The sequence below is a fragment of the Lagopus leucura genome, unplaced genomic scaffold (genome assembly GCF_019238085.1).
Source record: "Lagopus leucura isolate 7727_CA_CO unplaced genomic scaffold, USGS_WTPT01 Super-Scaffold_100004, whole genome shotgun sequence".
In the NCBI taxonomy this organism is placed as follows: domain Eukaryota; kingdom Metazoa; phylum Chordata; class Aves; order Galliformes; family Phasianidae; genus Lagopus; species Lagopus leucura.
The window spans coordinates 44,440,491-44,453,236 of NW_024962264.1; the positions used below are offsets into that span (position 1 = coordinate 44,440,491).

Sequence of the window (12,746 nt, forward strand, 5' to 3'; positions counted from 1 at the left end):
ACATCCCCACTCTTTCTGAGCAAAACTGTTTGCTGACATCCAACCTGACCCTCCCCCGGTGCAACTTAAGGCCTTTACCTCTCATCCTGTCACCTGCGATCCCCTCCTCACCACAACCTCCTTTCAGGTCATTGTGAACAGCGATGAGGTCTCCCCTTATTTTTGTATTGCTTAGAAGCTACTACCGTTTATTCCTTTTAATTCTTCTACAGATTATCGAGGCAGATGAGTGCACTTCTATTACTAACAAATAATTCCTAGCAAAACCATTATCACATCCAGGTGAGTGGCACTTGATATGGTAAACAGCTACCCAAGAGAGAGCGTGATTAGTGAAGAGTACGTAGTCTGGAACTTCAGAGCACACTGAAGACCAAACTGGAGAACAGCTGGAGAGATGCACAGGGCTGATGCACAAGGCTCTTTTTCACTTCAGTTTTATTTTTGGAAGCAATGGATGGCAAATATTTAGTTATTGAATAGATGTTTTTGTTTTCAAGGAGTGAAAGGCTGATGATGCACTGGTGTGCACTCATGGGGAACCATTTACTTCTAGATGTGTATGAAGACATATGGCACGTAAATGAACGCAGATGATCATGGTCCCACTCCATAAAGTGCCATGGGAAAGCTCTGCAGAGCTGATCTTCAAACAGCAGCTTCTGCTGCTAGTGGGACAGCCTCGAGTAGTTCCCACATGCATGATGCTGAAGTGAGCTGGCTCCAAGGTAAGGGAATTTGCTCTTGTGTAAACGACTTTGCATCCCTTCCAAAATTGAAATGTCTTTCTTTACACAGTTTTAAATTGTTAGAATAAAACTACAGTACTTGTCAAATGCCTAACAGTCAGTGTAAGAGCACCAAAAGGAAGTATAGGCAGGAATTAGATTGAAATCTTTGCCTCTGAAATAGCATTACGCCCAGACAGCACAGGACAGGTATAATGTAATTGAAAACACTTTTGAAAGTGGAAGAAAAGGCTCCTCTGAGCTTCTATTGCCTTAGGATCAGCAAGAGAAAAGAGAAGTTGGATCACAGATGCAGTGGGATATTGCGAGAGTTTCATTTACACTCTGCTTGTTACATTCACTTCCAAACAGTGACAGTCTCCCTAAAGAGAAGCCAGTGGGTTTCTTTGAAAAGCCTGAGCTGCCTGTTTCAAGATGTAAATCTCCAGCCAAAGTGAGAGGGGGTGAGCCCTTGTATCATGTATCATGCTCCTTTGTTAATGTTTGCATCATATGGGGAAATTCCATACCAATGTAAGGAAAACCTTCCTTCCTTTGAGGGTGACAGTACAGGAAAGTGTTACCCATGGAGCTTGTGGACTCTCCTCCTCTGAAGATATTCAAAACCCACCTGAATGCTTCCCTGTACAACCTACTGGGGAGAACCTGCTTTAGTTGGACTGGATGATCTTCACAGGTCCCTTCCAACCTCTATGATTACGTGATTGTGTGATTAGTGCCAGCTCATGTTCTATAGCACTCCTGGGGCTTCCTTTTCAGCTGCAGATCTCCTCCCAGCACCCAGAAGTAGATCAAAATGATCACTCAAAATGAGACAAATATAGCACCAACAGATCAGGAAGTCACCAATTGTAGCTGTATTTCAAAAGAATGCTCTGAGGTGTCAATTATTAGAGATTCTACTTTTTTTATTACCATATGAATGATTCTTTCATCCATAAAATAATTCCTTGTGCCAAGTAAGCAAAGAATTTGTTGACTTCACAGAAAACACTGTTAGCTTTACAATAATATATTCAAACAACACAACGTGGCACAATATATAACTATGTTCTGCTTTATACATGCTATTGTAAAATGTCTTTGTACAGCCTGGATGTTGGGCAAATACTTTTTGTAATGATGGATCAAATGCTGGACTGAGTTACCTCAAAGACATTCTGGTAAGAACAACTGCATTTCATAAACAATAATTATAAATACAATCCTTCTCTCTAACAATATTTAGGTGACAAATGTAAGCTGTAAGTTTTCAAAAATTGCTGAAAATTAGTGTTAATCCATATAAACTGCCTTCACAACTGTCAAGGTATAGATAATGATTAAGTTTTGCGTTAGAATGTGTGTAATTTACAAGTCTGGAATAAATATGTAACTTATTAAGATAATCAAATATATGGCCTTTTTATATACAAGCAGTAGGTTAACATTTTAAAAGAAAAGTAGAAAGCTGTACATTTTATACAGTTTTTCAAATATACCCTCACTTATTTGATTTTATTTCAACTGTGAATCCAAAGTACATTTGCACAAATGTTTTCAAAGGTGGGAGTCCATGTGAAAGGCTCCCAAGACCAAGTCATGATCTACTTCCACAAAAAAACCATGATGGCAGTTACTCAGAGAGGACATTAATCAGCTTGTGATTTTCTGGGAGCTATTTACATTTATCAACTTTGGTACTTAGCTGGCTTAATCTAGAGCTACTCTCTCTGTACTCTCTAGGCTGCCAATAGAGAAAGTGAATTTTCTCCTGCAGGAAGTTGTGACCAGAATGGCACAGAATGGTATGGCATTGCTTTCTCTGTTGTCTCTGGGGGGGGGGGGAGTAGCCAGCTAAATCATCTGGGTGACACCAAGAAATATCACTGTGCCTCTTGCTGAAATTGTTCCTCTTCAGCTCTTGGTCAATACAGCTTTAATTCATCCTGCATTTCTACTGTAATATTATACTGTCACAAGTCCAGCTGTTATTTTTCTGTTATGGGTGAGATCTTCCCAACCACTCAGTAGAATCCACCCCACATTCAATGCAAATGTAAATATTAACACACATTTACGTAGTGCACTGAATATGCTAACGTAGCTAGACACTGATGAAAGTTACTCTCCTAATTCTATGATTTTTGAGAAGTCCATCAGTCACCTACAAAGTAATTGTAACTAAACACCAAAAACTACTGCTCATATAGGATTCCCAGTAGTATGTTTGTGAATCCTTCTTTGTTTTTTTGGCTCAAAGCTTGCTTCCTGAGGTATTTCTTGTGATAAGACTCTGAATGATTTGTTAAGGAGGCAAGTGATGGGCGCTAACTGTGTGACAATCGATATCACTTTGGGCACATTTGAAAGCCCCTTCCTCCAGAGCTGCTTGCTCTGTAGAAGAGCGGATGAGAGTGCTCAGGAGTGTTCACTGGCGGAAGATCTGGCCTGTGACTAAACTGCTCCAGCTAGGTGTGGGAAAATTGGGGAATGATACCATCGTGTTCTGTGAGAAACAGGATGCAGATGGGCATCCCTGGTCCCTCTTATCTGCTGGCAAGGCCCGGAAGATGGGAACAAAGGAGTTTCTGCTGAGATCCCAGAGCCAGAAGCTGCCACTCAAAGGAGAGCTGACTCAACCACTTTGAAGCATTGAAAAGGGGCCATCCTCGTCGTGCTTCGTCGCTGTCATCAATAGAACAACTCTGCCTGACGACCCACCACTACTGAAGATCAAAGACTGAACTACGAACCACGCTGGATCCATGGTGGTGACTATGTCCCTCTTGCTTCCTATAAAGACTCCTTGCTTCCTCTTTTCTATCGCCCTCCTTCCCTTCCCCATTACCCTAATTCGTAATAGTGTCCGTCCTCCCCTTCCACATTTCCCTAATTAAGATTTGTAATAAACTGGTCGGACCAACATTTGAACCGTTGTTTCTTAATCTCACGCCGGGTATATAGATAATAAAAGAACCTGCTCTCCCTCCTATAAATTGGAGCGAGACAATGTTGTTAACTTTTAGTCCTGAGGCAGAGAAGAGACATAAACAGGTGCTATTCCCTAACCAGGCCTGTTCATGTACATAAACAAGTTGCAAGAAAGAAACACTATGATGAAAAAAAAAAAAAGTTTTCAAAGGTCTGACAAATAAAATAATTCTGCTTGAAAATATCCATTTTATGTTTCTATGACAATATCATAAGTAATGGAAAGGTCAAAGGGAGCACTTGATATTCAGGAGGAAAAATCACTGTAAGTGCATAGGTAAAAACTGGTCCCACAGTACACAAATGCAAAACTCCATACTTCATCAGGATGAGTATTTGATTCATGTATTTATGCAGGTGTGATCTCTTTAACAGAGTTCTGTATTTCAACACATTTGAAAAATGAAAACATGCATCATTCTTGTGCAAAATTCGTTTTTCTTGCTTTATTTTTCTACTTTAGGATGTAAATGAACTGCAAATGCTCTTAAAATATTTACCAATATTTCTAGCTATTCATGAAAAATGATTTATACCTCTATAAACATATAGCAAACGGTAAACTTATCTTACATTAACAACCACCACTGAACTTAGGAATCACTGTCCTTTTTTTTTTTGAAAGCCTCATGTATTTCTATTTGCCAGTAAGGCCCTTCTAATACATATAAATTAATGGTCAGATGGATATTAAAAAAAAAAAAGAGGTTCCTCTGTGGACTTATAGGTAAAATTAAAAAGCAGATATCACGTATCATTTATTGTTATTTTCATCAGATAATTTATAAAATGCTGGTTAGCAAAATCAACCAGTCCCCTTAATGTTATAAAATACATCTTCAGGACAAAGGACACAAGGAGAGACATAAAAGGTTGGAAGCATAGAAGCATATTCTCATAAGTACTAAACAATCCCTATTGTTGGATGACCAGATCGAATCATCGTTCAGGTAGGTGCTATCAAAGTTCACAATCTTCAAGTCCTTTTTAAGATACGTTTCATTCAGATTGCTTAGCGTTCGAGCAAAGGTGTATTTAGATGCACAACTGTATGCCTCCATACTGTAGACTTTGTGGAAGTGCATATCAAAATATGGATTATCCTAAAAAAAATTGAGAACAAAATTATTACATGCATTATAGACATCAGAATGGCAATTTCTTGTTTTCTGTTTACTTACTTTTAGCGTTTCTTTTTCTCAGTTTTATGGATTCCAAAAAGTATTAGCTATGGACTTTGTGTATTTCTGCTATTCCTATTAAAGAGTCTTGTAAAATTTTACTAATTAACTGTTTATAAGTAGCTGCCTTTCTTTGCCATTATGAGTTTTGCCTAAGTAAAACTTTCAGAGTTTGTCTAAGGAAGACACTGCACTTTATTGTGATTATACAATGCTGTTTTGAAGTGAACCAATTTGTCATGTTGCCTAAAACACACTTGCCTTCTGACTTGCCTGTCAGAAGAAGAATATTGATTGCTCTTCCTGCCCAAACTGTAATTTTGTGTGCTTTCAAGCTCTTGGCACAATTAATACTAGCAACAGCTAAGTTGTATTAAATTCCATGGATATGAATAGCAATATGATGAATATTTATATCAGTGCTAATCACTGTGTAATGAGGAGTTTGAGGCTCATCTATGCTTTTCTGTAACCAAAAATAAGATTTTGAACATCCTAGTTGTTGAAGGCTGAATAATTTCTGAAGTGTATTTGAGTCTTTTAAAAACAAACAAAAAAGAAACCTTAAAAAAAAAAAGTTGAAAGTGAATGAGTCCATGTAGGCAAACAATAAGTAATCTTCTGGCTGCCTTATCTGGTAAAGGGATAGGAACATCTCCAGCTGCAAGATAACTTGGAGAGTACATAAAATATTATTAGCTTTGGCTATTTTCCCCTCTGGCTTAAGCTGCAAAGAGTTCGCGTGATTCGTGGATACTCTGAATCTGATCTCACCTCCACAGTCTCTTAGGTTTCTAGTTTTAGAGTTGAGAGCAACGCACAAGGGACTGCAGACAGCTGCAGAGATTGTGGCTTTTTGAAAAGAGAACAGTTGTCAGGATGGAATGAGTACAGCTGGAGTCTGTCATTTTTCCTTGAATCAAGACTGACGCCCCTTTTGTAGGCTCTTGATTTCTACGTCATCAGGACAATATAATCTCAATTCTATTTTATGTTCATTTGAAACATAGAAGGTAAAAAAGTAATTTTCTCCGAAACGACATTTTATATGCATGGATGCCTTATAACACTTTATAAAGTTATAAAGTTATAAAGTTATAACACTTTATCTACAGTAAGACATTATCTTCAAAGCACTCTTATAGCTTCTGTAAAATAGAATTTAATTCTACTTTTGGTGTTTTGTATAAAATTGTATATTGTATTGCAGCCTCATTTACCCTTCTGTAATTGAATCTGAGAGATTATGACTTTTTTAGCAGTAATATCAATCATAGCTAGCCAAAGCTGTTTGATTCAGTTATTCAACTGATGCAAGTAATGTAAATGAAATTTAAATTACGTGAAAGATGATGTTTTACATATTGATACAATTTCTCTTTGCTGTACAAACAACAAGATCCTAAATTCAAATGGAAGGAGTCTCCAAAAACATGTTTTCAAATACACTGATCTCAATTCAAATTTACACCAGGAATTGCGTGTTGTGAATCTTTGTTCCCAGTTACAATGAACAAATGAGAAAACATCCAGATTGTCCCTCAGATCTCAACAGGAGAGATGAAAATTAAAATAAACAAGAAAATCTCTCTTTCTCCCCACACCTCAAGCAATATAAATATAAATGCAATCTGGACCCTCTCGCATGCAATAAACTCAAAAAACCATGGAGGCTTTTTGTTTTGTGTTGTTAAAAAAAAAGATAATCAGATAACGTCCTTCAAATGCATTTCAATACTTGTATTCCAACTTGCAACACAATAGAATTATATTCTGTGTATTTAATAATACATAACACTTACAGTATCTGCTTCTTTTCCATCAATCATCTCCAGATCTTTTAAAAACCACTTTTCAACTACTTCATATTTCTCTTCTTGATCTCGAAAGTGTTTTACCATACATATTTCTACTTCTTCACTTTTAGACACTGCAAGACAAAAATAGTTATGATATGCAAGCAAATACTTCCCCAAAGTTCTAATAATAAAATACTTAAACTTCATTTAAAATAAAAATTTAAATGACAGTATGAGTAGAAATAGGCCAGTGTTCTCAGCCTACGAAACCTATCTGTCTTAAACAGATTGAGTGTTTAGCTTCCCCATCCTGTGAAAAGGCAACCTTACCACTGCAAAAGCCTCTGGTTTGAACTCACCAACAGTGCAGTGAAGGCCCAACTCCAGCACTGGAACCGTGAGGATAATCCACATATCCTGATTACTTTGATGGTGAATCCTTTGGGGTACTGAAGTCAGAGAATTGCCAAATCACTACCAAGGCTCTTGCGAGTATGACTGCTTTCTGTTCTGAGGATGACGTTCTCTTACGGACTTATTTTTAAACAAAACTCTTACTTCCCTATCAAATGTATTTATGTCACTTAACCGAAGTAACACTGAAAATACTTCTTAAAGCCTCACATTGCTCAGTGCTATCTTTGTAGAAATAACTGTTTTCTGACTTAGACAGGAAATGAGAATAAAAAGAGCGTGCAGACATTCCTTGTAATAACTACCATTATTAATTGATTACACTGAGTGCTGTGTAGAAGATCAGACTTCTTTAACACGAAACAATTAGTGTGAAAAGCACTGCAGCCTGAAACAACTTCTGCACACCCAGCATAGCAGCTGCTGGGCAGAGCACTTCCCCAAGCCACCTGTGAGATTAACAGCTAATCCCTCTAACCTCTGACAACATAATGCGATGCTACAGATGAAGGACCAAGATTCTTTCTTACCTAAATTCTGCCTGGAATTTTGAAAATCCATTCTGAAACTCAACTAGATTTATCTTATTTATGTTAAAACATGCTTTGCTTCTGACTTTTTTTTATAAGATGGTTAAAAAATAAAGACAAACAAAGGATTATCCAGCTTCTTTCCACTGCAAATTAAAAAGAGGAAAATGTTTAAATTAATTGTAATTCCCTCAGCGTACAGCTTCTCAAACAGCCTGCTGTGAAACACACACCACTAGTTTGTTTTTTCCCCTTGGTTCTAACAGTCATAGTTGTCCGATGATTTTTAATCGAAAGATCACAGGTGTGTTGTTCACCTTCTGTGAACAATGTTTTCATTTATGCATCTAGTAGGCTTCTCATAGAAAGTGCTTTTTTCACTTTGATTTTCTCCCATTTTGTTTGCTGCCCTGTGAAGCAGTATGTTGTCTCCCTCAGAGTTAGAAGAAAACAAATCTAAACCCAAAAGCCCACAGTCTTTTCAGAAATAGATGTCCTAGGCACCTCTGAGACCCACAGACTACCATTTCTCTATCACTCATGTAAGAACAGAAATTGTTCAAAATAAGGACAGAGGCAGATGTCTTTAAGAAACTGCTGTAGTAAGAATAATGACGCCAGGAGCACGTTCTGCTCAGTAGTGAAACCTGGGTGGGCAGTTTTCACCTATAAAATCTTAATTTTCCTGCATTTTAGATATATCACTGGGTCCTGAATTCAGTTGCCATTTTAAAGACAACTATATTTTTGATGAATAACATGAGTTCAGATCTACCATTTCACTCACTGAACTCAAAGATTTTCTTGTGGCAGGAATGGTTATGACAGTGCCCTCAAGAGCACAAGTTATTTCTCAATGATTCCATGGATTGAAGACCTTTCTGGATTTTCTCCATTCCACTGGATAGTCTGATGTTAGTCTGCCATTGTTCTCAGGCAGACCAATGCAGACTTGTGAAAGTTCCTAAATGTAGCTGCATTTCAGCTTTGCATTCTCCCAGTCTCTTATGTTAATTTGAAATACAGAGGAATACAGTGAAGATGTATTGTAGGGATAAGATTTTAGAGAGTACAGAATCACAGCACATTACAGTAACTGCTGGCAGATGAGTGCAACCCATTGTTCAGAATTAGAGTGCTACTGTACTTACTACTCAGTTGAATATGCCTGAATATATTAAGAGAGTTTAATACTGGATACTCTACATACATTTTCCTTTATGTCTTCAGTGACAATCAATCAGTCAAGCTGATTAGAGGCTTTCTCTAATGGCTTGTTCTTCTCTACCTTAGGAAGAAATTTTTAGTTAAAATTGTATAAATAGCAAATGTTTTTTCTCCTCTTTGGAAGTTTCTTAACACCAAACTGTTTAATTCTACTATACAAATCTAATCACACTTCTACCAAATTGTTTTGTAAACTATGAATCAGGTTGGTATTTTTGTACATTTAGAAGCTCTATAATACTCAAGAATCCACATCTTAAAACTATTTTTGCAGTTATAAAATATAAAATCTCTTCTACTAAAATCACATCTGCTGGGAACAGATCTTGCTCAGTATGTCCATTAATCTGTAAAATACAATTATTCACCAGATGTTTTCAAACATAAGGATCACAGAATATATTTGCCATCATCCCATATTGGCCAAAAAAATTCTGAAATACAGAGATGATTTCTATCTGCTCTGTGTGTTTTGATCATCAAGAGGAAACAGACTGCAAAAAGCATTCTTTTTCAACCCAGCTGCTTATATCATAGAATCACCATGGCTGGAAAAGGCCTCTAAGATCATCTAGTTCACCTGCCCACCTATCACCTATTGGTGATAGATTTCCCACTGAATCACGTCCCTTGGTACAACATCTGAATGTTTCCTGAACACAAGATGCATGAGAATTTCTCTCTTTCCATCAGCTTCCACTAATACAAAAATAATAATTAAAAACATAACGCAAACAGCCCTAGAACCATGTTCTAAAGTCACTAAGAAACACATGCACTTGAAATCAAATTCAGTTAAAAAAGCCAGATAATTAATTTTGTCACACAATCTTGCTTTAATCACGGTTCTTGCTAATTACTAATTCAAACATGTATTTGTTTAAGCCGTAAGCCCAGATAATCCTTACTTAAGTAACTGGGCAGTATGCAGGACTTTAAAGTATGACAAGAGATAGCACAGAAGCTCTGAAAATGACGAACACTTCCTGCAAAGCGGATGTATCGTTACGCTTTGTTTTACAAAAAACAACAACCTCCTAGTAGAGGAAAGAGCATTCCTCTTTCCAACAATCACTCCGAGCGCTGCCACATCCCGCACGTTTACCAACAGCTGTGCGGAGATCCTCGAGTCTCCCCGCTGGTCAGAGCGCTCATGCTCTCAGGAAGGAGGGGGAAACAGCAGCCCGGACAGCGCCAGCAGGCACAGCCGCCGCCGGGCAGCGCGGAGCCGGCCGGCACCCCGCACCCCGCGCCCCGCGCCCCGCACCCACCGCGGGCAGCCCGGTACCTGCGGCGCACAGGTAGCAGCGCTCCGCGCCCGAGCCTTCCACCTCGATGAACTCTTGCAGCCGCAGCCGCCGCGGCCCGAAGAGCCTCTTGGCCAGGTCCTCCTTCACCAGTGAGGACATGGCACACGCCCGGCAGCGAGCGATGCGCCGCGGGCCGCCCAGGCTGCCACCGGGGGGACATCGCCGGGCGCAGCCCCGAGGGGCCCCGCTGCCGGCCCGCAGCCCTGCGAGAGCCGCGAAGCTGCGGCACGGGAGCGGCCGGGTGGCACATCTCGCCGCCCCGCCTCCTCCCGCCCCGGGACGGCCCCCGGACGAGCGGCGGTGCAGTTGTTTGCAGCTAGGGGGGAAATTATAGCGTGCTGCTCTTTACATATAGCAAATGAGAGGGCATAAAGACCCGTGCAACAGGAGTGTTCAGAGGGTGGGGGCAGTCAGGGGACGCAGGTGTGTTTCCGTGTATGAGAGGCTGGATACGTCAATGGGAGCGTTTTTGGAAATGGTAGCAGTTCTGCCACGCTGCATGTGGGTGGGTAGCATCTGGTGTACATTTATTCCTCTAATTTATGGATCTGCAATTGCCTGTTTTAGAGTTTTAACTCCTGGCTGCATGTAAAAGTTGAATGAGTAAAAAAAAAAAGAAAATAATAATAATGAGGTTTTTCCAATATTATTAGAATAGTTCAATGCCTGAGACATCCAGGTTCTTTGCTGATATGAAGTGAAAGAAAGCAGGTAACTGCTCCTCCATTGTGTAGGTGTGAAACTAGGGAGAATAACCCTGTCTTGTAGATACTAAATTAGATACTAAATAGATACTGTAGATATTGTAGATATAAATAGATACTTGTAGATACTAAATAGATACTGTAGATATTGCATGGGCTTTTTGGTCCCGTGTATTTAGAGAGATAGTTGTGGTTCTTGAATCTGTTGATGAATTTTCATCTCTGCTTTGGGAAAGCAATATTACTCTAAGCTTTAGGTTTGGGATATATGTTATCAGAAAGCATGAGCCTGCAGCCTTCAGTTCCTCACCACTGGTGTTACCAGCATCACAGTCAGGTCAGTGCCAGTACTAAGTGCCAGAGGCCTCATTGGGAACCTGGTTTTCCCTCGGTCTATAGCTCACATTGCATCTCTGATACTTGGTTGTTCTTGTGCAGGTTTGAAGCAATAGATGAAGAGATGCTAAAGTACCTTCAGAAAAGTATCTTCAGCTCTGGAAGAATTATCTATCAGCTTTCCCTTGTGAGAGGTTCAGCTGATGGCAGTAAAACTGCCTGGATGGTGGGTGACATGGCACTGGCATCCTGGAAGTGACTGAGAGAGCTGAGGTAGTGGCTATGTGGAGCTCTGCTCTTCCCCTCTTGGATGTTCCTCGGATTATCAGAGAGACATTTTGAATTAGGCTTTATTTTTTCAGAATTCTATCAAACTCTAAGTCATTTTGCCTCAGTTTTCACAGGAGTGTTTTTTGGTTTGATGCATTAGCATTATTTTTGTCTTTGGGGATATTCTGCAATACTGATGTTAAGCTGCTCTGGTTAACAGTGTATGTCTGGTATCAGCACGTACCTTAGCAGCTCTGTACTGAAAGCTGTGTCTGGCCGTCGGGGCAGGGCTGTTCAGCTGCTATCTGAGCAGTACTGAAGGGTGCACAGCTGCTAGTTTATCTCCCTCATTCTTGTATAGGCAGAAGTGCTTGGAAGACCTTATGCTGTGATGTAACTGTTTTCTTTGTATCTCCTCTTAAATCAAATTACATTTCAAAAAAAATATTAAAGAGATTAAATTACATCTGCAGTACGCGTTAGTACATTCTCAAATGCTACACCAGGACACTAAGTGACCACACTGAGTATGTAAAGAGATGTTACAGTGATGATTTTAATGTTGAATATTTTAATAAGAAACAGGAAAATCTGTAATTCAGTGTTGTTCTTGATGAGAACACAGCGGGACAGCTCTGGTGAGCTGACAGTGGGATGGCCTGTAGTCATTTGGACAATGACAATCAACGTTTTTTTCTTATCTTTTGTATGCTTTATAGTTAGTTTTTTTTCTCTCTTTATGATTATATTACATTGTGGAGAAACATCTGCCCTATTTTCAAAGTGACTCACAAAATAACTTCTTTCTTCCAATTTCTCTGCTATATTACTGACTTGGGTGGAAGGGAAGTAAGGCTTAGTAGGCTTAGGAATCCTCCCATTCCAGCATGCACAAAGGCAGCTCTTATGTTTCCATGTCTGGTTACCAGCATATTACAGATTTTGTAGGATGATTCTTACAGAAGGTAAAGAGCATCTGCAATGTCTGCACAGTACTTCTTCCCTGCTTACACATTCTTCTGTTGTTTTTGTTTCCTTGTTCTGTTTCTACCTGTTGCTTTTCTTCTGGTGTTATTTCTGTTCTCTTTCTTTTTCCCACTCATATTCAGAAACATACAACTCTTAAGGACTTAGAGGATCTTTTTATGACTCACGCAGTCCCTCTTATTTCACACACAAACTGGGGTTTAGCTGAAAGCAGGTGAGTATAGCCATAAGCATGTATGAAGAAGCATACACAAATCATACTACTG

The 12,746-nt window shown here is 39.3% G+C and overlaps 1 protein-coding gene across 3 annotated transcripts; it reads right to left on the minus strand.

Annotated features, from left to right (window-relative positions):
- Positions 1-4,190: 4,190 nt before the first annotated feature.
- EXOC1L (exocyst complex component 1 like) lies at positions 4,191-10,282 on the minus strand. Of its 3 annotated transcripts, XM_042871956.1 has the most exons (4): positions 10,162-10,198; positions 7,062-7,151; positions 6,706-6,833; positions 4,191-4,825 (listed from the first exon to the last, which is right to left on the minus strand). In XM_042871956.1, exons 2-4 carry the CDS (start codon positions 7,114-7,116, stop codon positions 4,562-4,564), a joined length of 447 nt encoding a protein of 148 aa, XP_042727890.1. In that variant the 5' UTR covers positions 7,117-7,151; positions 10,162-10,198; the 3' UTR covers positions 4,191-4,561. The 3 variants fall into 3 exon arrangements, with proteins under 3 accessions (XP_042727890.1, XP_042727889.1, XP_042727891.1); XM_042871955.1 differs by lacking the exon at positions 7,062-7,151 and having other exon boundaries at positions 10,162-10,282; XM_042871957.1 differs by lacking the exon at positions 10,162-10,198 and having other exon boundaries at positions 7,066-7,085.
- Between the last annotated feature and the right edge of the window lie 2,464 nt (positions 10,283-12,746).